The sequence below is a fragment of the Micromesistius poutassou genome (genome assembly GCF_964030765.1).
Source record: "Micromesistius poutassou genome assembly, chromosome: 10".
NCBI classification, from domain to species: domain Eukaryota; kingdom Metazoa; phylum Chordata; class Actinopteri; order Gadiformes; family Gadidae; genus Micromesistius; species Micromesistius poutassou.
The window spans coordinates 20,582,248-20,607,222 of NC_140280.1; the positions used below are offsets into that span (position 1 = coordinate 20,582,248).

Here is a 24,975-nt window from a genome sequence, read left to right on the forward strand (position 1 = left end):
TGGTTTCCTCATTTTCAGTTTTCGGTTTCGGCCAAGAATTTTCATTTCGGTGCATCCCCAATGTATTTATGTATCACCACCATTTGTTCTCTGAAGAACAAGTGTCCTGAGTGTAGAGACAGCTGTAGCAGTCAACTCTTACTTATGTTCCCTTACTTAAATACCTTCTTAGCGTACTACTAGTATGCTTAGAAATGTACTAAGTAAGTGTACAAGTGTAGTAAGTGGCCTACGTAACTGACAAGATGGAATGCATGATTATTGACCACATGTTATTGCCATTAATTGTAAATACATGCTTAAAAGCGACACATAAACAACACTTGAAATGGTGTAGTGATATAAAATTGTTGATATCACTACAACAATTCTTAACAAATAATTTGTTGTTTGGTCATTTGGTAAAACCTACATGGTGACGTTGGTTTGACAGAGGAAAACTGGATAAACGAGGCAGTAAGTAGGCAGCTAAGTAGCGAGAAAAAGGCAGCAGCAGACAGATTAGTGGAAGTCGCCTCCCCTCTCTCTGAAACGATCCTAGCAGTCACCAGGCAGCCACCCCTCACCAGTCTGCTCCCACCACTCACCAGTCAACACACTTTCTTCAGGTCGGGACTGTTAACGAAGAGTATCCGGAACATGGCTTTTCCGCAGCAGATATTGCTCCTGGCGGTTCTCCATCTGTGTTCGTTGAGCGGTGAGTAGCTTCTTGGTTCGGCTCAACATGCGGAGTTTGGATGAACGCTACGCGCGTCTGTGCGCGTTGGGGCGCTTGGAGACGGCCACCGCCGAGCTCCTTAGGTTTGATGCAGAAAACATGATTTCTTCGGGTTTTTTATTTGAAGTAAGCGGTTATGATGGCAAACGATCGTGTTTATCGTCAGTTCTAGCGAACGGGACGCGTTTTGGCACGTTGCGCATTTTTAAATGTACTTTTTTTAAGCTATCCGTCCTCTGATGGTACGAAGAGTCACCATTTTAAATTGTACTTTGATTAAGTTTTTCAATCTGTTCCACTCAACAAAAGCAGACTTTAAGTTACCATATTCCCAGTAAGGCGCTGGTTCCCATCAGGAGCTGGTGTCAGGCCAGTGCCAGCTCCTCCTGGAGGACTTCTTCTCTAGACTGTTCATTTCACAGTGTGGTGGTCAGTAGTTCACACATTTGGGCAGTGCATTACCCAGGAGTAACACAATCTAATAAAGTGCACAAAAGGAACAGTAGAACATTGTGATGTTCATGCAGTGACGTACTGGGAGCAAAAAACGGCCCGGGCATTTGCGCATTATAACCGGCCGCGGGTGTAATTGTTGAAGGAGGTTGGTTGCGCGCGATTGTTGACGGGGGGGGGGGGGGGGGGGTTGGTCGAGTTGTAATGCAACCATGAGTCGTTTACATACAATGCTGTGATGACTGAGATATAGACAGAGATATCGGTAATCGGGTAGACCTACACCGTGGAGCTCAGATGAATCCCTCCTCATGTATCCGACTGTTGTATATTTTATTCCTTGTTTTTGTGTAACCTTGTTAGTTTGGTTACCGCTGTTCAATCCCCAAACGGTCTGTTTCTGGACTCATCTACTGACTTTAACAATGAGGCACAATGTAGGCTCTACTAAGAGCATTCAATTACACCAGAGCAATCAAGATATGTTAATTGTAGCAGACAAATAATGATTTTAAAAAAACTGTCCCTTCAAAGCACTCTTTCTTTACTTGATTGTATGTCAGCCTGGTCATAAATTGTCCCCGCATGCACAACGTGCATGGAGCAAACAGAAAGCCTGTCTTCCACGGCAGGCAGTCCGAAGGACATTGTGGATGTGGGTTTGTCTGAGTTAAATGAAAGATTTGGATACAATTTGAATAGGTTTTGTTTTTCAGTTTATTATGATTTGAATGACTTTGTGCAGTCCCTCATATTTCTTTAAATGAAAACCATAAACATTTCACTGCCTATGACTGAAAGCAGATGTTTTTTGAAGGACCACAGAGCAGCGTCTCCTATCCTTGCATGTATTCAGAGAGAGTTGCTTTTGGAGCTTTTGCTGAAGGGAGGTGAGGGCGTGTGTGCAGCAAACGCACAGCCTGAAGGTTAGTGGTTGTGGACATGGCCGGCCCCCATATAAGGGGAAACCACGGGATGTAGGCTGTATGGAGGAGCTGACTAGGAAGAATGTGATATTAACTTAAGCAAAGGAATTGGCGAAGAACCTATGCTCCAGTTCTGTGATACCATTCAACTCACAACTATTCAAGGCTCTCCTGCAGGGTAACAACAATAGAGGCGATTCATTAAGTGATAATACAGGTGGACCACAGTGAGGAGCGACCTGGACTCAATCAGATGTCAGAATCTGTGTTTGTGCTGTTGCTCAGGTTTCACTAAAACAAACATTGAAAAGTCAATAATGGAATCCACTGTCAAATGCTGTGATTTACATAGCATTTAGTATTTCCCATCGCCTTCCGCCATTGCCTATTCTAAGACAGTAAATTAGGTTTTGTTTTGTTGGCCGGTAAATTTAAATCAGTTAAGGTTCAGGTAAATGGGTTTTTCTTGAGCTAAAAGCCATGAACCAATGCTGCGTCTTTCTGTGGATGTGTTGCTGTTGTGTGGAGGCAAGGCAGCCACAGACAGAACCCTCTGATGAAGCTATGCTACGTCGTAGAGTTACATCGTGACTAAATAACTCATCCTGATTCTGTCCGCATCGCCAGATCAATAACGACTTTATTTTAGTCTAGTGCTTGTATGTTTTGCACTGCACTGTTTCGGTTGGACATGACATTCTTTCAAGTGGTGAATTGATTTGAGGAGACATGCGAGCGTGACCGGGTTACGTTTAGCGGAGCTTTGATATGCCGTCAGTAAAACTCATATCTGAGACTAGGAGAGATGTTTTTCATCTAGGTAATGGATCCTTGTTGGATCAATCACGGCCCATGTTGGCGCTCTGTACCGGTACATAGCCCTCCGTCCACAGCCCTGCATCAGCCCTTCCCCACCGCAGCTAAGACACACAATCAAACGTCTACTTATAAATTAATCAAGGAAAACATTTTCATTTTTATTTTTTTGTTTTCTAGATAAAATCCCATCCACAGAATGTACAAGACGTTTTCTTTGTATTAGGTTTGAATCTGGCTCCATATTACTGAGTCCCTAGGGGGACCAGGGCCTGACAGCCAGGAATCCGTGCTGGCACCACGGTGCATTCTGGCCAGACAACATTTGCTTTTCATGTAAACAGCAGTGCAGCAATAACAGCGGGCAGCACACCAAGGGCCGTCCCACCAAGGGCCGTCCCACCAGTCCCTTCATCAGCCGGCGCTGGACTCACCGGGGTCAGGCGGGCAGCCACTCTCATCTTACTGACCACACGCCAGTTCCACGCTCTAGTATCGCAAAAGCACACCGCACATTGTTTTTCCTTTCTTTTGCTGTAGTGTTGTCAAAGCAAAGGACTAGTACAACACATTGTTTCACTTAAAGTTAAAGTCAACATTTTAAAACAAAGAACACAGTATTAAGTAGTATTAATTACATTTAAATTTGACAGGCCAATCATTTGTGGAAACGAAAAATACTACTCATACACTGTGTGGCCCTATTCTCAGGTCATGTCTGCTAATGTAAACTGTGATGAACCTGAAATAGACCAAGTTATGCGCACAGCTAACACGGTTGTTTACAACAGTGTGTAGTTGTTTTACATCATGTAAACTGGGAGAGAGTATTTACTCGACACTAGAACTTTGACTGATTCTTTGAAGTAAGCAGATGGCTCTTCATCCACATCCACTTAAGAAAGTTCCTTCTTTAAAAATATGCAAGTTACGCAAAAAGAATATCTGGCAACCCTTTCCCACATGTACTAACCCCGTCCAATGAATGGCTTAACCCACAAAGTATATAATGTAACAAGCTTTGAGCTGAAATGGACTGCCAAAATCCTTTTGAAACATTTATTCTGTTCAGGCAACCATTTATGGGGGAAATATGAGAGAATGCAGAGGGTGAAGGAAATGCAGGGGGTTCCTTCTCTTTCTGTGCTCCTCTGGTGTGGGTAGTGGGGGGGGGGGGGGTTGTAGATGCCATGAGGCAAAATGCCTGCAGCTGTTGGCTCCAGTTGCTCGAGCAGGATTACTGCATTAGGCTGAAGTGACAGACAGGCATGACCGATACCGAATGGAGCATACTTGACTCATTGTCTTTCATTAAAGTGAGTGTGCCGTTCTGATCCCCTCTGCATCCCATGGAGCCTGGTTATAAAGCTTTTAGTGGCAATTGCAATACATCGATCAGGCAGGGATGAATTCCAAAGTGGGGGGAAAAAGCAGTTGATGGAGGAGCGAAAACGGAATGCCTCTTAGGGAATTTTTTAAATAGTGATCATTACATTTATGGAATGCCTAGTGGTGTTGGCACTATGAATGACCTGAGCCTTTCACCCTCTAGAGCCTTCCTCACGCTGAGAACAGCCATTTAGCCTTCACTGATTTCAAACCTGCCCACTGAATGGTGGATCCAAAATATGAAAGGTGGATAAAAGTGTTGAGCTTTGCTAGGTGGCAAAGGCATCTGGAGTACTTGGGTTGAGTGAAGATACACTTTTTCCTATTAATTTTTAATTGTAATTGAACAATCTCATATAGAGTCTCAAATTTCAGGGATCGTGTGATCTTCGCCAATTCTTATCGCTAGCACGCCTCGTGCTAAGTTTCTGATGAGCTTCGAGTCCAAGGTTTGCCAACAATGACGGCCACTGCTGGCGTAAAACCAGGGCCATCAACTGGTTGGTTACTTAAATGTCCGTTATTTAATTTATAGCAAATCCAAATCAAATAGAATGTGGACCTTTTGAACCTCAATCAAATGGAATTGTGAAATCAGTAGCGATACCGATAGCCTTATTGGATCCTCCTTTCATTGGCTTCATACTGCTGCCTTTCCCAATGCCTTCTACACTAAAGCCCCAGGTACGGGTTCATACTGCTGCCTTTCCCAATGCCTTCTACACTAAAGCCCCAGGTACGGCTGTTTGTCTCTGCAATACAAAGCCATGCGTTTTGAATGATCAAAAGCATTGTTCAGATCAGTTGCCAGAGAATGAGCAAACATCACTCCCCTAAGCAAAAACCTAAAAGCTTTTTCCCTGCATACTGCATTGCTTTCCACAGTACACAGATCATTGATGTTGGAGTGGGATTTGATATCAAACAGCTGCCACTGTGTACACTGGGTAGGTAAGGTTTAAACCAGACTTTTTTTAGGATTTTCCTCTGCATTGACTATCTCTCCCAGTGCCAAATAAATTCTCCTGAGCCTTAACAGTTCTTTAAACAGAGAAAAATCCATAAATGACAAATTTGCCTTAGAGACTAATGCGCCTCTTTGTGGAATCTGCAGAAGTAAGCAGTATGTTGAATAACACTCGATATTGCCCACAAGAAGAAAAGGCGGACTGGGGTGGGTGGGGTAGAGCATTTACAATGGCCTAGAGCCAGGGCTTTAAACTCTATCATGGCAAATCACACACTCTGGCACCAAACCACCCCAGGCCTTGATGCGCCACAAATAATCTTCTCTTGGCTTTTGCTTTTCAATTTATTTCATTTTTATGCATGGACTTAATGTCCTAAAAATGAAACGAAAGAATGTAGGATAGATGTTTGCATGTCTCTTTATCATTAATTTAACCAGTGGCAATCATATGGCATTAGGAGGGGATAAATATCTCTTACCCAGGCGACAGTAAGACTTGGCCCAAACTGTGCTACAACCTAACGCCAACCAAGATTTTCTTTGAAAGTTGAAAGACTTCATTCCAGTCTCAGAAAGTCTGTTTCTGATAGTCAAAATAATTGTAAAGTAACACCTTTCCAAAACACTACAAACAGGCTATTGTCATTGTAAGACATTCTCTTAAAGAAGAAATCGGTTGGTAACCACTAGTTTATAGGACTTGAACTTGGTTTCATAGTTTTAACGTGCACAAATCTCCACATTGGTGTGCACATGTTGAGCCAGTGCCTAATAGTTTGCCATAATAGTTAAAAAATAGCATTTTTAGTACAAATCAGAACAATTGGACACGAAATGTGACCATCTGTACCTTCCCTTTATGTTGAGTGGCTCCCATCTGCAGGACACATGGCGATCTCTAGGGCCGCGTTCCAAGCCTTGGCACGGGGCCGGCCAATGCCACTGGGAGCCGCCGAAACCCCTCTGATGTTCTGCTTTTTGGATAACACCCTCCTTCTCCTGGTCCTTTCACCAATCGTTTCCTTTCTCCTTCCCCTCTCTTCATTTGGGACTCCTCCATCCACACCGGCAAAAACAATCTATTCCCCTCCGTTTTACTTGGCTGCGTTTCAGGAATATCTCCATGAAGACGGACTCATCGCAAAAACCCATCGAGCTGTAGAAACGCTGTAGTACATATTCAAGGCCTCTGTGTGGTGCTGGTTCATGCGCATCAAGCCTGCATGCTGTATACAAACAAATAGTCGAGGAGGAGAAAGCAGTTGTTAAACCTTTTAGATTGAGCAGAAAATACTTTTGAATGTACAGTTAGTAACCTGGTTTCAAAAAAGTGTGTTTTCGGGCACCAAAAACGCTGGATCCGTCTGTACGGTCGTCCCAAGCGCACAAGACTTCTGCGTTTTCACAAAACAATAGTTTCCGTGTGGACCTGGCCTCAGAGAGCAGCTGCCCACACACGCCTGACTCCCCATTTATCGGTCGTCAGGCGGATCCATCGGAAGCTGCGGGGGGTTGCCATGCGTGGCTCAGGTTTCAGAGAAATGGTAGACGCCACAATGGTCGGCACCTCGTCCAACCTCTTCCTCTCAAACTTACATTGACACGCCGGACACATTCCCTTCAGTGCGGTTCATCTCGTCATTCCCTTCCCATAATGCATTTCGTCAGTCTTTCTCCGACTTGTTGTGTGTTCAAGTGTTACAGCCTGATGACACGTGTATCTTGCTATCACAGAAATGTCTACTACTAATAATTGTATGTGCATGTTAGGGAAGATAAAACAAGTAAACAGGTAAAACAAGTATAATTTATCATAAGGGGGTTAAGGGAAAATAATATTCTGCCCTATACAGAATTGAATTTGTTATCTGAATTAAAGAGACCATTGAAAAACAATGTAGAAAAAACCTTATTTTGTATTGTCATTAAACAAAATACTACCATGTACAAATAACAAAAGTAGAATAAAATCTATAGTGCTATGAAAAAAAGAGATCTGCTACACAACTTAGAGCTTATCTGTTGAACCAGTTTCTGGCCAGTGCGGACTCCTACACCTGGAGAAGGTGGGATCAGATCTCCATCTACCTAAGTCTTGAGAGAGGAGGTTCCCCCCTTCCCCCCTACTCCCTAACTCTTGGAGGTCGCTTCGCTTGACGATGAGCAATCCCTCCCAACCCAAAATGGAAAAAGAAGGCGCTATATACTGCTAACAGTATATAGCGCAACCATTTAAACTAATGACACATAATCTTATAGCATAGTGATTATTAGTCATGAGAACATGTTAAGAGCTACATTTAAAACATCTCCCTGTCCGCATGCCTAAGGAGTGTGAAATGTGACCGAACCGCTATGTCATTGGTTTTAAAGGTCTGAATCCCTGTAATGGATATGATGCCTGTATCAGAACAATTGAAATACCACCAGCGCCTCCGTCAGTTGGCTGATGGCTCCAAACATCCCCTCCAACCATCCCATTGTCTTGTGGAATGCCAGGTGGTCCGGTTTCCTTTTGTTCTCTGGGGTTATGTCAAACTACTTGTCCAACTGATGAACGAGTGTCACTTGGGGTGGGGACTCAGGTAAAAGGATCTTCCCAAGAAGAATCTCAGTGTAGAGTTTGGTTCCCAGACACAGTTGCATTAAGAAAATGAAATGCTTATAGGCATCAGTACTAGCATTTTAGTGTTCTGTAGGAGTACCCTAGTTTAGTTTAGTTCTGTATACTTATAATTCTTTGAGTACGGATCAGGTTGAATTGAGTGATTTAACGTTGAGGTATTTGTCAAAGTATTAAGTTATGTTCTAGCTTATTAAAAATCTGTTGAAAAGCATTGGTTAACATAATTTAACAGCTTTTGGTGCCACACTTGTGTGTTTGACTCCCACAGCCCCTCTGAATTGTCCTTTCCCTGGTGATTTTACCTTGAAAAGTTCATATCCCTGTGAAATATAGTAGGGCAGCATCATGTTACCATTGGCCTCATGCCAGGCTGCCTCCCACACTGACTTTCCCACTCAATACATTAACATGTGGCATCTAATGTTAATGAGGTCTGGATAACTCGGGATGGCTTTGATGGAATGAGTGCAGTTGTGCAGGCAGGACTACATATGTGCATGAATATTCATAGTGACCCTGGGGCCAAGAGAAAGCGACTCTCCTGGAGGGAGCTCTCTCTAATGGAGCGTGCCATCAACACGGTCTGCGTGGGGCTGCTTCTCCTCCGTATGATTGATGGGTAGAACTCGATTTTCATTAAATCCTGATGGCCGCTCACTGGGTTCACTGAGTCCCTCACACCGCCTGGCATCGAGGTGCTCGGTGGTGTCTTCATTCCATTTTTCTATTTATTTATTGTATTGTAAATAACCAAATGAATCATTTTAATTCCCAAACTGACACGGCCCCTAATTCATTTACACAACCTCCCAAGAACGATGTGGGCGTAGGGTGGCGTCACCCGCTTGACGCTGAAGGAGAAGCGACCAGTTCCTAGACTGTCAGCCACGTGTCAGGGGGGTCTATGTTAAGTTGCGCTTGGAGTACAAAGGAGCATCATCGTAGCGTCATAGCCCATTACTGTTATTGTTGCCCTCAGGCTTAATGATGCCTTCTGCATTCAGCCGTGAGCTTTATCACTTTATTACTTTGTACCATTTGTACAAGTTACCAGATTGAGCATCATCAACAAACATCATTTTCATATATTACTTTGCTTCATGACACTATGTACTGAAAATGACCACCAGCGACAAATCATACTTTGTATTATTAACAATATTACAATCACAATACATTTAGTTTTAGACGATTTTATAAAAACATAAACAACACAATGTTGTGTACAGCAGCTCACAGTGCGGGTCTGCCTGGACCCAACACAGCCTCCTGACAGACGCTCATTAATTCAGGGCTCCCCAGAGTTGCTTTAGGGAGGCGTTTGTTTACTCAGAGTATAGTGGCTGGCCTCAAAGGACACGTGCTTTGTTTAAGCAACGTGGGTGTGAAGAAAGGGACGAACGGAGCCGAGGAATAACTGTTGAGCATATGACGGAATGCCATTTGGAACATCTGCTGTGTTGTCCACTCATTGTCTGACCACCTCTGGGTTATCAGAACCGTTTCACCAAGGAAATGTCCCCAAAGGACTCGGCTAAGTGAATCAGGTTGTGTCAAGAGTTTTATAAGGTTATCTCGTAATGCATCATATTGTGTATTATGCAACATATCACCCAAATGATCGTATCATTTATTTTTGTAATGGCTTGTATTTTGTGTGCAATTGCACTAATGTTAATGCAAGAAACATGTCTAATTAACATTCAACAAAGAATTGTCATTAATGAACTTGAAGTAGTCTTGAACCAAGATGAACCCCAGCTAAAGAATCTCAATGATACAAGCCTTCTGTGGATATGGACAGCTCCTATAGTCTCTCTTGTTTTTCTCCCCTCTGCAACATGCACATGCACACATGAGTCTGTATTTCCCTGTATCTCTCCGGCTGAGTCTAATAAGGTCATCCTATCCTTTGTAAACAGATAAAATGCTGTGTGTCTTCAAAGAGCTCTCTGTTCCACTGCGGCTCTCAGATAAAAAGTTGCCAGGGCATCAGAAAACACAACACATCGTCTGCTAACTCCTGTTAATCTCACTGGTCGGCTGCCAGTGGTTGTGCTACATGCAGGGCAGGGGCATCCTAGCATTAGTGTTCTCATAGTACCGACGGTGCTAATGGCAATCAGTGGAAGGTTCTAAAAATGCAAACACAAACGTTCCATTTTTTTCTCTGTTGACGACTGTATTAACCACATGTGAATTTAACGTTTTTATCTGACCCAAATAAGCAGTTCCTGCTATACATTTCTGCTTGACATTCCCACAAACTGTAATTATAATCAGAGACTAGCTTAATCAGCACAAAGAAAACATGTCCTGTGGACAGCAGACAGACAGTTTGTGTTTCTGCCAGATAAGTATAAATGGCCTAAGACATTGCTCATATAACCTAGAACTGCATTTCAGATGTAAAATATGCAATAATATAGTGGCAAAAAATGGATACAAAATAGTTATTGTGAATAAATAAGGATTTTTGTCTGCAATACAGTTTTTTGTAAAAATGTCCCCTATATATATATATATATATATATATATATATATATATATAAATAAATCTAGGGGTGGGAATCTCTTGGCACCTCACAATTCGATTAGATTCCGATTCAGAGGTCAACGATTCGATTATAAAACGATTATCGATGCATCTTCATGCATCTCGATTCAACAATTTCATTTCATTTCAATGCAGGATTTTCAAAATGTATATATACATCTGAGTTTGCTACTCAGAGTTTGCTAATCACTTCCTACTTGTGTGATGATCATTAAAGACAATCAACAGTTGAATTACCTGATCTAATATTTTATATTAGATAAAGTCGGTTCTCTGCGCAGAGAACCCACAGGCAGAAAGGAGTTTTCTGTAGCGCTCTGCAGCAGGCCTTGTTTGTTTGTTTCAGATTATACATTTTTCTGCATCGAGACGGAATCGTTCTAGAGAGAATCGCGATGCATCGAAGAATGGATTATTTTTCCCACCCCTATATGAATCTATATAGAGCTCACTCCAGCAGGCCATGTTCTGTGATGGGGTCATTCTGTGTCACGGGATTAGCCTCCGTGTTTGGATTGCCCCCATATGGTCAGATTGATGTGACAGAGACCCTCTAGCTCCCCAAAGCGCTGTCTGCTCCCTTGTTACGTTGAAACGTACCCGTCCACCTCAGTCTCTCAGCCCTCCCATTCGTCTGCGTCACGTTACCCTGCCAGCAGTCCTGGAACGGCCCAGCTCTGAGAGACACGACCGACCCGCTGTCTACAGCACCCTAACACACACACACACACACACACACACACGCGCTACTGTGTTGTACGAGAGAGCTTTGGATGAGCACGGTGGCTTGGTTCTGACCAGCCGTGTCTAGAGGCGTAGAGGATGTTTAGAGGAGTCATGGCGGCACCCTGCTGGCTGCCTCCACCGCCTCCTGCCAGCTTGGCATCTGCTGGAACAGCGGTAGCCCACCAGTGACCTATCACAGGAAGTCAGCCAATTGGATCCCAGGCGGCGGATAACAGGGCCCACGGCCGGCTCTGTCAGGACCCAAAGCCCACCAGGAGGAGCAGACCACCTCGTACAGCCCAGCGGTGGTGTGGACGCTGGAGGAGGGGATCTGTGGCTGTTCTACGGCTCGCCCCGCCTTCTGTTTTTGTGTGAGATGTGGGAAAAAACGATATGGAATTAGCTCTGCTTTTCCACAATACAATGAATATCAAAGTATCTAAAGTCAGGATATCTAGTTATTTTTATGCAGATTGAGTAAAAGAAGAACATCTTTCAGTAATATTCACAACATTTTAAGACCCATGTAAGGAATAACTAAAACAATGCGACCGTTCCACTCGGTGCTTGTTGACGTAATGAACCCGTTTCCAGATTGGGCGAGCAGTGGCAGAATGCAACACAACGCTCCTGTGTTGGATTCTTCTTGCGTTTACGTTTTGTAAACAGCACTGATTCAAAGGGGGGCGCACGCATTTCCGCACATCAGAAACAATTCACTTTGAAAAGCCCCCCCCTCCACTGCATCTGTAACATAAATTAGATTATAAACAGCATTTCATTATTCACAAAGGCATTATCCTCAACTTGATTAAAGGATCCAACATCAAAAGGAACGCGTGTACGCTTGCCGCTGCGCACTTTAATACCATCACCGTTAATTAAAAGTGTGTGTGTACGACTGTCTTGACATCCACCAACAAAGACTCTTCCTCTAAGTGTTTTAGGAGTTGCTAATTCTCCAGGTCGCCCCGGTCCGCAGATCAAGGTGATCCGTGTCGGGTCTTTGAACTTGGCATATCAAAGAGATAGGATAAAGAGATACTTAAATAACCAGCACCGGCAGCACTGCCGACGCGCCCCTGAGAGAGGGGGGTTCAGAGAGGACTTTATACCTCTGTCAGCGCGGGAAGATTTGTTATCTTTTTGTACGTCTCTTTTTTGACTGGTTAATAAATGATCGGTGCTTCACGTCGGATCAGCCCCTGGCGTCGTTCTTCTGCACCATTAAAACACAAAAATGTCCTAATTGGTGGGCTGTGAATCTCTGGTATATTACAGAGGCTGTCCCTCCCCTGATGTTCAAAGAGCTTTCCCTTCCTGCCTGGCGTGCCTTTGGTCTCGGTGGCGTTCCCCTGGAACCCTTCAGGTGTTTGAGGGGTGGTCGGGGCTGTCGTACCACAATGTCCCGTTGTCCACCCCCGTCTCACACCAGGTGGGATGAGGTCGGCGTGGTGAAGAACTCCAGGGCTACAGCAACGCCAAACAAACAGTAGCTACCGTCTGGGTCACTGTAACCCAGGGGAACGTGTGTGTGTGTGTGTGTGCTCGTCTGTGCATTGGTCTGTGTCTGTGGTGTGTGTGTGTGTGTGTGTGTGTGCGTCTGTGCATTGGTCTGTGTGTGTGTGTGTGTGCTCGTCAGTGTGTGTGTGTGTGTGTGCGTCTGTGCATTGGTCTGTGTGTGTGTGTGTTGGTGTGTGTGTGTAGGGAGGTAGGGTTGGGTGCAGGATTTGCGGTGGCTACACAGGTGTAGTTGGCATAGAGGAGGCAATACTTAAAACTTAGTGTGTGGTCCCCCCCCCTCGTGGTCCCCCTCCCCCACATGTCCCTGGTGCCACTCCCTCCCCCGTCTGCTGCCTCCCACATTCACTAAACAAATGGCATCGGCACAGGTGTCCCATAGAGGGCTGCCCCCCCCCCGGCCCCCCCCCGGCCCCCTACTCCTTAAGAGGAAGTGGAGTAGTGGGGGGGACGGGGGGGGGAGTCCCCATTGTTAACAGCTGCCTGAGACTCCTCCCCCCCTTCGCCTTTCTCATTGACAACCATGCACGCAAAATGCACACACGCACACACACACACACACGCAAACAGTACACACACACATGCACGCATACATTCCATACACACACACGCAGTACACACACACAACCATACACACACACACACATACACATACAGTACACAGACACAGGCAGACACAGTCCAGGGAGCGGGGCAGACCACGTTGCTCCTGGTCAAGGTCCTGGCTTAAGGTCGGTACGACCCTGACCCCCCGGCCTGTGAAACAAGAGGGTCTCTCAGCGGTCGATACCACTCTGTGTGTCGCTAACAACTGGACTCCCACACACAGCTCCCAGAGATCAGAGATAATGAGGAGCAGGAGGTTCTCTCATGCTCCCTCTGTCCCCAGCCGGGGGACACACAGGTTATTGTGCGCTGACACACAGAACTACTCGGAGCAGCAGTCGGACCGGGCGCCGTGCCGACGGCTCTCAGAGGCCCGCTCCACTGACATACGCACTGCGCTTGTTGTGAAAACAGATAAAGCTGTAAATCTCCCCAGGCCTTCACCACGGAGGAGCCTCCCTGAAGGTGAGCCTTCAAGGATTACCAGAAGCTGACCCTGTGACCCTTGCTGGCGCTATCAACAGTACCCCCCCCCCACCCGCCCACACGTCTCCTCCTCCCACCCGCCATCACCTCCTGGTTGTTGTTCTCCCCTTCACACGGTCCCGATGGTGCGGGCACCGAGCAGACAATGCCGGGCTGATTTATTAGACTCAACAGTGAGGACAGCCCTGGCCTGCGAGCCACCATCCCCCCCCTAAGCCTGGCTGTTGTTTAGCTTTCCTTCCTACGTTCAGGACCTGTGGTGCTTAGCCACCCTTAGCTCCTGGCTGGGTGCGCGGCCCCCCCGGCTGAAGGATGGGTTGATAAGACGAGAGCTGATAACATCAGCGCTGCTCCAGAACACTGCAGCGTCTCTCTGCTGTCAGTGTGTCAGCGGCCCTTTGTGTGGAACATCCAGACAGCAGCGTTTCCTCGCTGGGACAAAAGCACCTCATCCACTTTGACTTAATGGTGCAAAACTAACACACATATAAGGTTGAAACAAAGTTTAAAAACAAAGTGAGCACACAAAGTTATGCCTCATTGTGTGTGTTATCATGGACATCTGATTTAAAGAAGACGGGACCGAATTAAACAAATTAGAATTATTATTTATACCATTACATCCGTCTCAAGAGCTCTCTCTCTCTCTTTCTCTTTCTCTCTTGCTCGCTCGCTCGCTCGCTCTCTTTGTCTCTCACCCCCCTCCCTCCCCCCTCTCTGTCTCACTCTTTCTGTCAGTCTCTCTTTCTGTGTGTGTGTGTGTGTGTGTGTGCAGCAGACGAGGCTCTGGACTTGGTTCAGGGGGTGTGTGCCACCTCATTAAGGCGGCTGTGTGTGCACCTGTGATCAATCTGATATTCTCTTTGAGGGCATTAAGCCTCGTCAGCGGGGGGCCGGGGGGGAGCGGCCCACCGCTGCCCGTTTGATAGCTGTGTGTTGGGAGGGCTCTGACATAGCTGGTCCTGTTGTTTGACAGGGGCAAACGCACACACACACACACACACACACACAGAAATACAAAGATGGGAACTATTATAGCCAGGCATAATTACAAAATCAGATCCTAGGCTACAACCGGCAGATATGAAGCATAATAAGAATAACCCTAACCCTAAAGCCTTCACATTTCTCACGTACACTCACTAGACCCACCACCCCACTGCTCTCTGAGACCGGAGTGTGTGTGTGTGTGTGTGTGTGTGTGCGCGTTAGTGTTTTGCGTGGACAATGTGGCGGTAAGCAGACCCTCCGTCGGAGCGGTCGTGCTGTGAGACGTCCCGGGACGTACGGCTGCCGCGGGCCAGCCGCTCCCCGGGAGGATATCCCGTTACCGTGACGACCGCGGGTCAGCAATAAGGAGCGCTTTTGTCAGTGTCGCCCGGCGGGGGGTTCTGCGTGATGGGATCTTATTTATAGGGAGTGAATAACAGCCGCGCACACCTGGGCCCCTCCTCCTCTTCACTCTCTGGGTCTCGCTTCAAACCGCTTCTCTTTTCTGTCTGAATGTCAGTTTCTAGTCTGACCTCGGGCCACTGTTATCACTGGGCTTTTGATTAAAAAAGAAGAAAAGGCGCTGATCTACACACTGTTTTCTTGGAGGCCCCCAGCTCTAGCTCATCCACGTGTCACTACTCCTTCGGGAGAAAGAGGAAATGAATATGATGCTCGTTGACATCACATTTCTAAAAAGTAGAGCACAGTGAGCTGGTTTCACTTCTAATCCTCTCCAGCTCACTATAGGACTCTCTGCCATCACGCTACATGTGTTTACATTTGGTATGAAGACCCGCAGTACAGCTGTGAGCCGTAACCCTTGATTTGATTTGTCATCCCTCCTTCTCTCACGTACTCCCAGATCTCACACCAACCTGTTTTGAAACAACACACACATTTACTGTTTGAGTCCCCCCCCCCCCAGCCATTGTAGATGCAGTATTTACCCTGTTGACCTTTAATGAGGTGTCAGCTCTGCCTGCCCACCAGGGCCTCCGGCCTGGTCGGTGGGGTGGGGGGCGTGGGGGCGTGGGGCCTTGTTGATCGCAAGCTCATGGGCTCTGTCAACACAGCCGCACGCCAGCATAAATAAGCGATGCCTTCATGATCCTTTAATGAAGCCTGCGCCACAGGGCGGGGTTCTGAAAGATGAATGCACCTCCTTAAGGAGTCCCCCACCCAGATAACGAGCGCGCCTTCCCTCCGAGCCCCCGCTCACCGGGGCCACTGAGGGCTGGTGTTGTGTCCAGGGGCCGGGGGAAAACACAGCGCAATCGATGTCACACATTAGTCAACGCATCGTTCTGAGGCACGTGGTGCTGTGAGTGCATGTGACCCGAGCGCTCGTAGCGGTGACTCTGACCCTTGTGCGACCGGGTCTCAGGGTGTCAGATACCCTCTCATGTGGTCTCACCCCGCCGGAGCCAACTCTACCGGCCCGGTGATTGTTTTAATCGCAGCACCCAGAAAGAAGCCCTTGCACGGACCCATGGGCTCTGTGTGGGGGGGGGGGGGATAAAAGGCGTCTCAGGAGATCTGAGCTCGCTCCTTCTCGGCCCTTTGTCAGCCGCTAAGCTTGTCTCACAGACTTTTTATCTCTGAAGAGACGGACCGGGGATGGGAACCACCACAGAGAGAGCCGGAGGCTGGCCTCCCCAAAGCCACAAGCATGTCAGCGGAGTGTGTGTGTGTGTGTGTGTGGAGAGGAGGGGGAGTATCGTCTACACTTCAGAGCTGAACGTGTGTATAGACTCTTTGATGTGAGATAAGACGCACACCCTCCGATGCACACACAGAGACACACAGCCCTCACCGCAGAGATCACACAAAAATGTGTGTGTGGAGAAATCCTCTCATCTCTGGGCTCTGCAGCGGGCCTACTCTTACCTGCCCCCCCCCCCCCCTCTGGATGTCAGAACTCGGTACGAACACGTACACATGACCCCCCCCCGGGCTGGTATTGACTAAAGCGTGTTGGAGTAAAGCAGGTCACTGCCCCCGTTCAGGCTCCATGCTGCAGTGGGCCGGTCTCAGCATGCTGGGAAATGGAATCCCATTCTAAGACCTGTTTTTGCACATAAATTACTATTACGGTTTCATGGCCAGTCAGGGTATATGTTGAACTATCTGAAAGATAAAAGACATGTGGAACTGGTAATGCATCACTGGTAAAGACCGGAAGATGGCCCGGGGGTGGAGATAGCATTTGCTGTATAAAAGATAAACAGGACTCATCGTGGTCAGCGCAGTGTTTCCAGGCGCAGGAGGATAACGTGGGTTAATATTAGTGAGGTTGTGTGTTGGAGCCCTGGTTATATACAAGCACCAAGTCAGAATATGGATAGCCCAGGTTGTGGTTAGCGGGCACACATCAGCATAATCCACTAATTGCGCTGAGCGGGCCTCTGCTTTACGCCGGATTCCGCGTGGTGTTTACCCGTTTATCAGCAGAAACACGCGGCATGTCGCTGAGCGCATGGCCAGCCAGGCATGCGCGGAGGGGCCATTCGATTAAAATGAAAATGAGGCCAACTGTTGGTGTCACAGCTGATTAGGAGGCTGACCGGTGGCTGAGGGGGACCCCGGAGCCCCAGCCTGACGGGCTTAACCAGAGAGGGGAGGCTGACGTTGGGAGCCCCGGGATTAGGCTCCCAGCTATTGTCCTTTGGTGCATAATGAGCCACTGTATGCCAAGACGTCCCCTCCTCTCGCCTTTCTTACCCCCACCAAGGCTCCTCTGTCCCCGCTGTTTGTCTCAAGCTTAATGGTTGTCGGGGTCTCTGTCCACGCCGGGAACAATGCCCGTCTACCCAACAAATGACTGAGCGCGCTCATTTGTTGCCCCAAACGACCATTGTTTCCGCTCGTACTTGATGGCCATTAACTAAGATTTAGCTAAGTAGTTTTAGCTTAGCTGTACTAACTGTAACCTTTAAAAAGAAAGCCATAAAAAGCAATGTGTTACCCTTAAGTTCATGCCAAAAGACTAAGAAATGTGTCTGCAATTTTACATTTATATTTCAAAGAATTTATTCAACAAAGCAGTAAATACTAAGATATAAACAAAGGAGCATCTTTTATCAAGGGACATGTTGTGCTGTTCCTTCTAGGCTCTCCTTGATGGACAAACAAGAGTAATGGTGTTGTGGAGAAGTTCTGGAAGTTCTTTTGTGTTCTAAAGCCAGAGCCGGTGCTCCACGGTGATAAGGCCCTGTCAACACAGTCAAATATCCCTGTCAACACGGCCCAATCAAATCACCAGATTTAATTTTTTCGGATTCGTTTTTTGCAAAATATATCTTGTCTTAATCGTACAGTTGCAGTCGTCCAGACACACAGATACCATGAACACTCAGCACTGCAGACCCAACACAACCCAGACTGTGTGCATGCACACAGAGTCAAGAGCAGATAAGGCCGGCCCTAGGGTGGATTTGGGAGTCAAATCCCCCGGTAGCCCCCCTGGTTCTAATCCGATTAGTGTGAAAAGTTACCAGTACAGCCCCCATAGAGACGGGTCATCTCGTACATGGACTGACAACGTGGCCCCCCCCTGCCAGCCCCTCCTCTGGCCCCCCTCCCTCCAGTGTTCCTCCCCGTATCAACACCCTCTGGGTGCACCATGACCGCTCTCAGCTTAAGCCTTCAGCCTGTCTGGCTGAGGCAGCAGTCCTGTGGTCCGCTGCCTCCAGGTGTGGGAACAATGGGGTGCGCGTCGCCGCCTCCAGAGGCACGGCTGACCAAGCACCGGCCGTCTGTTGGGAAGCAGACCGGACTGGAGGACTAATATGGAGCGAGAGGCAGTGCCCCGTGTTGGTGTTGAGGAGAGGAGGGAGGCGTGTGGACAGTGTGTCAATGTTAACCACATTAAAGGTGATGCACGGATGCAATATTTAACAGCAATCATTTGAGTCTTAGTTGTAAGAAAAGCCATAGCCATCTGTCAGCTATAAGTGAGTCAAATGTTTTATGAGAATATCTGACTACGTCTGCCTCTGTATGTGACAAGTTTGATTTTAGAGTTTAGACCACTCCTGGCTTGATATTGACCAATCAGGGCGTCTTTTCCCTGATTAGTTGGGGAATCCATCTTACCTGCTGATCACAAGGGCTTTAAATGCACTTTATATAAATGTTTTAGGGTGTAACGTTTCAAAATCTTGCTCTTTTCTGCGCTCTATTTACAACTCTCCAATCTCACCTACTGGACCTTTAACTCTCTGAGAGCATCAGTGTCAGATAAAAATGACATCCATGCTGTATCAATACCATCAGAAATGCAGACGCTCCTCTTTCCATTAAACCTTTTCTGACATCCTATGAATACATTCTTTATTATGTTGAAATGTAGGCCAAGTTTTGAAGCAGGATATATAATTAAATAGTCTATAATCAAGTCTTTGCGGTTGCATTGTTTTTGAGACTGAGAGGTTTGTTCTCCAGGGCTGTGTCTGGCCCGCTAGGCGATTTCCCCCGCATTTCAATAATGACGAGTCCCAACTATTTCAACCCAGAAAGACTTCTCTAAGTTGGCAAATTGCATATAAGACACAAAGCAGTATAGTAGGCTAGACAATGTCATACATGCTACAATGACTTCTATCACCAGCAGCTCAGCCTTAGTTTTCCCCATAATACCGTCATATACTAGCCTGGAAATCCAGACCCACATCTAGAAAGCTGTACAATTGGATAACACTACGACTAATCAGAAGAATACAAGGGGTGACGTATCCAGACCAGCAGAGCTAACCAATAGATAAGACTCTTGCCGTATCCGGTCGGTAAAACAGCAACGCTTTTGGCCTGCCCATCAGATACACCGATGTGATTGGTCAATGTTCGGATCCAGGGGAATCGTGGAATGAGTTTATTGGTCGTTCCCAGAGTCACTTGCTGAGCAAATTCAAATTGTGCTCTCGGGAGAACTCTGGATTTCCAGGGTAGTCATATACCGTATACCGCGGTGAAATGTGTGGGACATACGAGGGTATGAACAAAAAGATGCTGTCAAAGACTCATGATCACTGTGATGTTTCTCAAACCAATGTTTGTATTACTCTGAACATAATCCGCCTCCAGTCGAATAGTAGCAGGCCTCCAAAATTGCTGGCAAGCACTCCCATCTCTGGGTCCTGGCTCCCCTGTTGACGCCTCGGGAAGGCATTCTCTGGCTCAGGATGCAGCGATGTGGCTACACTTAGCCTTGGGGAGAGAGAGACAGAGAGAGAGAGAGACTGTTTGTGGGATAGCGAGAGAGACGTGTGGAGAATGAGAGCTCTCGACGGATAGATAATGCAACGCGTTGCTTTTGGCGTGTTTAAAAACCGACCATAACTTGGTCCAAAGACAAAGGATGTCTCGGTTCACCTTTTGGAAGACTAACTGGACCCTTCATGTTCTGAAGTACCGCAGGCTGACAGATGTGCTGTGTGTGTGTTTTTTCCACAGTATGGGCTAAAGTGGAGCTGACAATGGATGAGACTGTGGAGGTGTATAGAGGCGACCTGGTCCAGATCCCCTGCCAGTACAACTTCACTGACAACGCCAAGCCCAGCCTGGTCATGATCCAGTGGTTCGTGGTGAGTCGGGCGGCCGGGGCCAGAACCCGCTGTGGCCTTGGGCTTTCTTTCACCGTCCCTGATCGCTCACACATCATTTCTTTTGATTCTCTTTCATCTCTTTTCAATTTCATTTGTACTTGTGGAATGACGGACAGAGTGGAGGACTGGAGACCCTGTTATACTAAAATGAGATTGAAACGGCCGTGTGGGCAGCAGTTGACCCGCTGTTAAAAGCGGGGGTTTGGGACGGTACAACAGAGTCACTGTGATGTGTGGGCTGCTCTGTAATGACGCCTGCCGTCCTTACAGTGTTCTTACAGTGTCCTACCATCTCTGTGACCTCGTAGTCCTTGCTGGAGCCGTCATAAAAACGTACCGGTCAAGCCGTTATTGTTGACCAATGGCAGGCGGCGGTGAAAAAATTGTCTCAACGACTATTGAGACTGGTTCCAGCACACTGCCGTGTTCAAGGCACAATGAAGCGTTTTGGTCACAAACCGGCTATCTTGTCTGTGTGAACACACCATTATAGATCTTGTTTTAAAATAAGCACAGGGCCTTTAATGAAGGAGAGAGTAGAGGAGGAGAGAGTAGAGGACAGACTAGAGTAGAGGAGGAGAAAGTAGAGGACAGACTAGAGTAGAGGAGGAGAGAGTAGAGGAGGAGAGAGTAGAGGAGGAGAGAGTAGAGGACAGACTAGAGTAGAGGAGGAGAGAGTAGAGGACAGACTAGAGTAGAGGAGGAGAGAGTAGAGGACAGACTAGAGTAGAGGAGGAGAGAGTAGAGGACAGACTAGAGTAGAGGAGGAGAGAGTAGAGGACAGACTAGAGTAGAGGAGGAGAGAGTAGAGGACAGACTAGAGTAGAGGAGGAGAGAGTAGAGGACAGACTAGAGTAGAGGAGGAGAGAGTAGAGGACAGACTAGAGTAGAGGAGGAGAGAGTAGAGGACTGAACGGTGTCTTCCTTGCCCCCCACCCACCAGAAAGCGGCTAAGAGCAGCCTGCGCACGCGCATCTTCTACAGCGACAACAACCAGGAGGTGGTGGACGGGGACACCGAGTACAGCGAGCGCATCCAGGTCACCTCGGACCAGCAGGGCTCTGTGCTGACGCTGCAGGACGTGCGGCTGCCTGACGAGCGCGAGTTCATCTGCCAGGTCAACGGCCTGGCGGCGGGAACCGCAGAGGGCAGGACCCACCTCCGGGTGTTCGGTGAGTAGGAGAACCGCAGAGGGCAGGACCCACCTCCGGGTGTTCGGTGAGTAGGAGAACCGCCGAGGGCAGGACCCACCTCCGGGTGTTCGGTGAGTAGGAGAACCGCAGAGGGCAGGACCCACCTCCGGGTGTTCGGTGAGTAGGGGTCAGAGGGCAGGACCCACCTCCGGGTGCTCGGTGAGTAGGGGTCAGAGGGCAGGACCCACCTCCGGGTGCTCGGTGAGTAGGGGTCCAGAGGGCGACCTCTCAGCCTTGACCAGCGGAGACAATCCTGTTTTCCTTCTCACTGCGTTGTGTTTTCAAAGTTGGTCTGTTGATCAAGTTCAAGTTCTTCTATTTGTCAAATGCAACATAACATTCACAGCCAGCAATGACATTTTTGTATCCCAAGCTCTGCTTAACAATGCAAAAAATATAAAGTATAAATAGTAGGGGTGCACGATAACAGAAATTCTTACGTCATTCCGATAAGTCTGATATCATGACGAATAGCCCCAATAACATAGCCTATATACTTTCAGTGCCCCGCTCCCACTAACGCTACATGAAAGGTCTTATCGTAACCCTAAAAGTACACATCATACAATCAATTACAATGCATGAGTTTTTTTTAAATTATTATTATGTTCCACCTTTCCTGCTGTCGGCTCCCAGACCGTAGTCGAGGAGCACAGGGGAGACGTTCCCTGGGGAGACGTTGATGTTCTCTCGGGGGTAACACCCTTCACTTTGACCGGCAGTGGGTCTGCTTATAGGTCAGAATATGGTCGGAATGAATCTGGTTATGATTTTTGACAGGCTGGGTAGGCTACTTTATTCTTAGTTTCACTAACTTTACACTTTTGCACAGACACAACCGGACTGGTTCATTACTTCACTAAACTGACACACGCTACCGCTCACTCTTCACGCTCGTCCACACACTGCCACTCCCGCACACACATGCGCTACTCTCGTAACACTTATTATTGACAGTTAGCTGAACATTATAGGGTCCCGTCCTTCCACTCCCTGTTTTCTCAGTTAAACACAGACTTCAACTACATTTGTCCCAGTGTTTGTTAGATGTGAAATGTGAAGCAAAAAAATATGCTCTCTTTCTCCGGTAACGCAGTCGTTGGCGACACCTTTCTTCTTCGTTGTTTCTTCTATTTGTCTGTAACTCATGCTCCAATCTTTCATCGATTGATGCGGATGTTGGGGATGCAACGGAATATATCATGCATCGCTGCAGCAACATTTAAGATGATGGCGATGAGTTCTGCCCCTTCTGCCTCCGTTGCTGTCTGCGGTCAGACCAAAACACACCTGAGTGACAGGGCCGTCCTGCGAACCTCGACCCTCCGTCATATCCCGCCCCTTGCAGCCCGCCCCCCTAAACCCCCCGTTGATTCTACTGATGTCTGAGTGACAATGTCATGATCTTAAGTCATGATCATATATATGTATATGTGTGTGTGTTATTGGTTATCGGTATCAGTATCGGCCTTTAGGAGCTGAAAGTTATCGGTTATCGGTATAAAGAAAAAGTTATCGTGTATCCCTAATAAATAGTATGAGAAGATATAAAGATTAAAGAGTAACAAGGTACAGTGCAATTAAGAACAAATTAAGAACAAAATATTTAAAATAAAACTAGAATATATGTACAGTATATATATATATATATATATATATATATATGTATGTACAGTAATATATATATATAAAATGATACATGATATACACATTATATATGATCCAGCACTTTGGTGTTTTGGTGGCGTCCATGTTGCTGAGCAAACCATTACTTTAGAGACACTCTTCTGGACTTACAGAAAGAAAGATATCGTGGTACTGATATGGTTGACCTGCTATGACTCAGCGTGTTACTACAATCTGTTACGACTCATCAGAAAGAGTTAAACTGTGAGCAGATGTTTTCATCATCCTAAAGGGTTCTCTCCCCCTCCAGCTCCACCACAGCCCCCCGTGATCGAGGGGGTCCTTACGGGGATATCCGTGACCACCGAGGCCTTGTCTAAGGTGGGTGTGCGTCCGCTCAGCCCCGGAGTCAGTTCCTGCTTGGGTTCTGATGTTACCTTCTGCGGGGATCTGCTATCACCACCAGTCATCGTCTGCTTTTCCCCAGCTCTCAATATCCATAATGACATAATTGAACCAAATGACTTCCTGAAGTATTCATAACCGAACCAGAGCTCATATTTAATATCTCCTGCTTACTGCAGTCCGATTTTAGCTGGCGGTTTCTGTGTTTTACCAGAGAGAGAGAGCTCTTAATACATTCTGGAAAGCTATTTTGAGTTTTATGAGCATTTAGTCTGCCTCGGCGCGGCGGGGCTGTTCAGCGGCCGCCGCTAACAGCCGTTAACTCTCTCCCCTGGAACCGCTCTCAGGTGGCGTCATGCGAGGCCCAGAACAGCTTCCCCAAGCCCAACATCACCTGGTACCGCAACGACCTTCCCCTGGTGCCCGCTCAAGGACGTGAGTCCCTGGGCTAGTGGAACCGTATTCCTCAACACTACTGCATTATATTCCTTTTTCATATCATTTGGGGCGTTATTTTCAAAACTGTTTAATTAGGCATGGCTTGGTAAAGACAAAAATAACCTTCATCTCTAAATGGCGTGACATGATTCTATATTTTGTCATTTATGTTGTAATGTATATTATCAGAAACTATAATGTGTCTTAACCGCTTAAATACTGGCCCGGCAGAGGGCATTATGATAATTGTCTTGGTTTATCTTTATGTTCATAACATAACAATAAATGTAGTACAGTGTCCACATAGACCACATTGAACGGGGTTATCACACGAGTCATAATGAGTCATAACGAGGCTAATGGAGACCTGGAGGAGGACCTCCTCTGGAGAGGGGCCTGTAGTGGGGAGCAGGACACAGGACGGGGACGTTAGGAGGTCCACATCATGGGAGGGGTGTCACGGGGTGATGATGTGGTGCTCGCCCCCTCAGACGTGAACGTGGTGACCCTGGTGACCCGCGAGCCCGAGGGCTTCTTCACAGTGCAGAGCGAGCTGCAGTACAAGGTGGTGAAGGAGGACCGCGACGCCCGCTTCACCTGCGAGGTCCACTACCTGGTCCCCGGAGCCACGAGGACCGCCGAGTCCCGGGACGTCAACATCACCGTGCACTGTGAGGAGCAGGGGCCTTAGAGGGGGTATCAGGGGTTATCTGGGCCTTTAGAGGGGGTATCAGGGGTTATCTGGACCTTTAGAGGGGGTATCAGGGGTTATCTGGACCTTTAGAGGGGTTATCTGGGCCTTTAGAGGGGTTATCTGGGCCTATATAGGGGTTATCTGGACCTATAGAGGGGTTATCTGGGCCTTTAGAGGGGGTATCAGGGGTTATCTGGGCCTTTAGAGGGGGTATCAGGGGTTATCTGGA

At 47.2% G+C, this 24,975-nt stretch overlaps 1 protein-coding gene across 2 annotated transcripts in view; it reads left to right on the forward strand.

Moving 5' to 3' along the window:
* Window positions 1-570: 570 nt before the first annotated feature.
* mcama (melanoma cell adhesion molecule a) overlaps window positions 571-24,975 on the forward strand; it is a 39,536-nt gene continuing 15,131 nt past the window's right edge. For both annotated transcript variants that reach the window (XM_084474484.1, XM_084474485.1), the window contains exons 1-6: window positions 571-697; window positions 20,239-20,369; window positions 21,334-21,562; window positions 23,520-23,590; window positions 23,962-24,049; window positions 24,544-24,723. In XM_084474484.1, coding sequence (XP_084330610.1) covers window positions 640-697; window positions 20,239-20,369; window positions 21,334-21,562; window positions 23,520-23,590; window positions 23,962-24,049; window positions 24,544-24,723 — 757 coding nt within the window. In that variant the 5' untranslated portion in view covers window positions 571-639. The remainder of the gene's footprint in view (window positions 698-20,238; window positions 20,370-21,333; window positions 21,563-23,519; window positions 23,591-23,961; window positions 24,050-24,543; window positions 24,724-24,975) is intronic.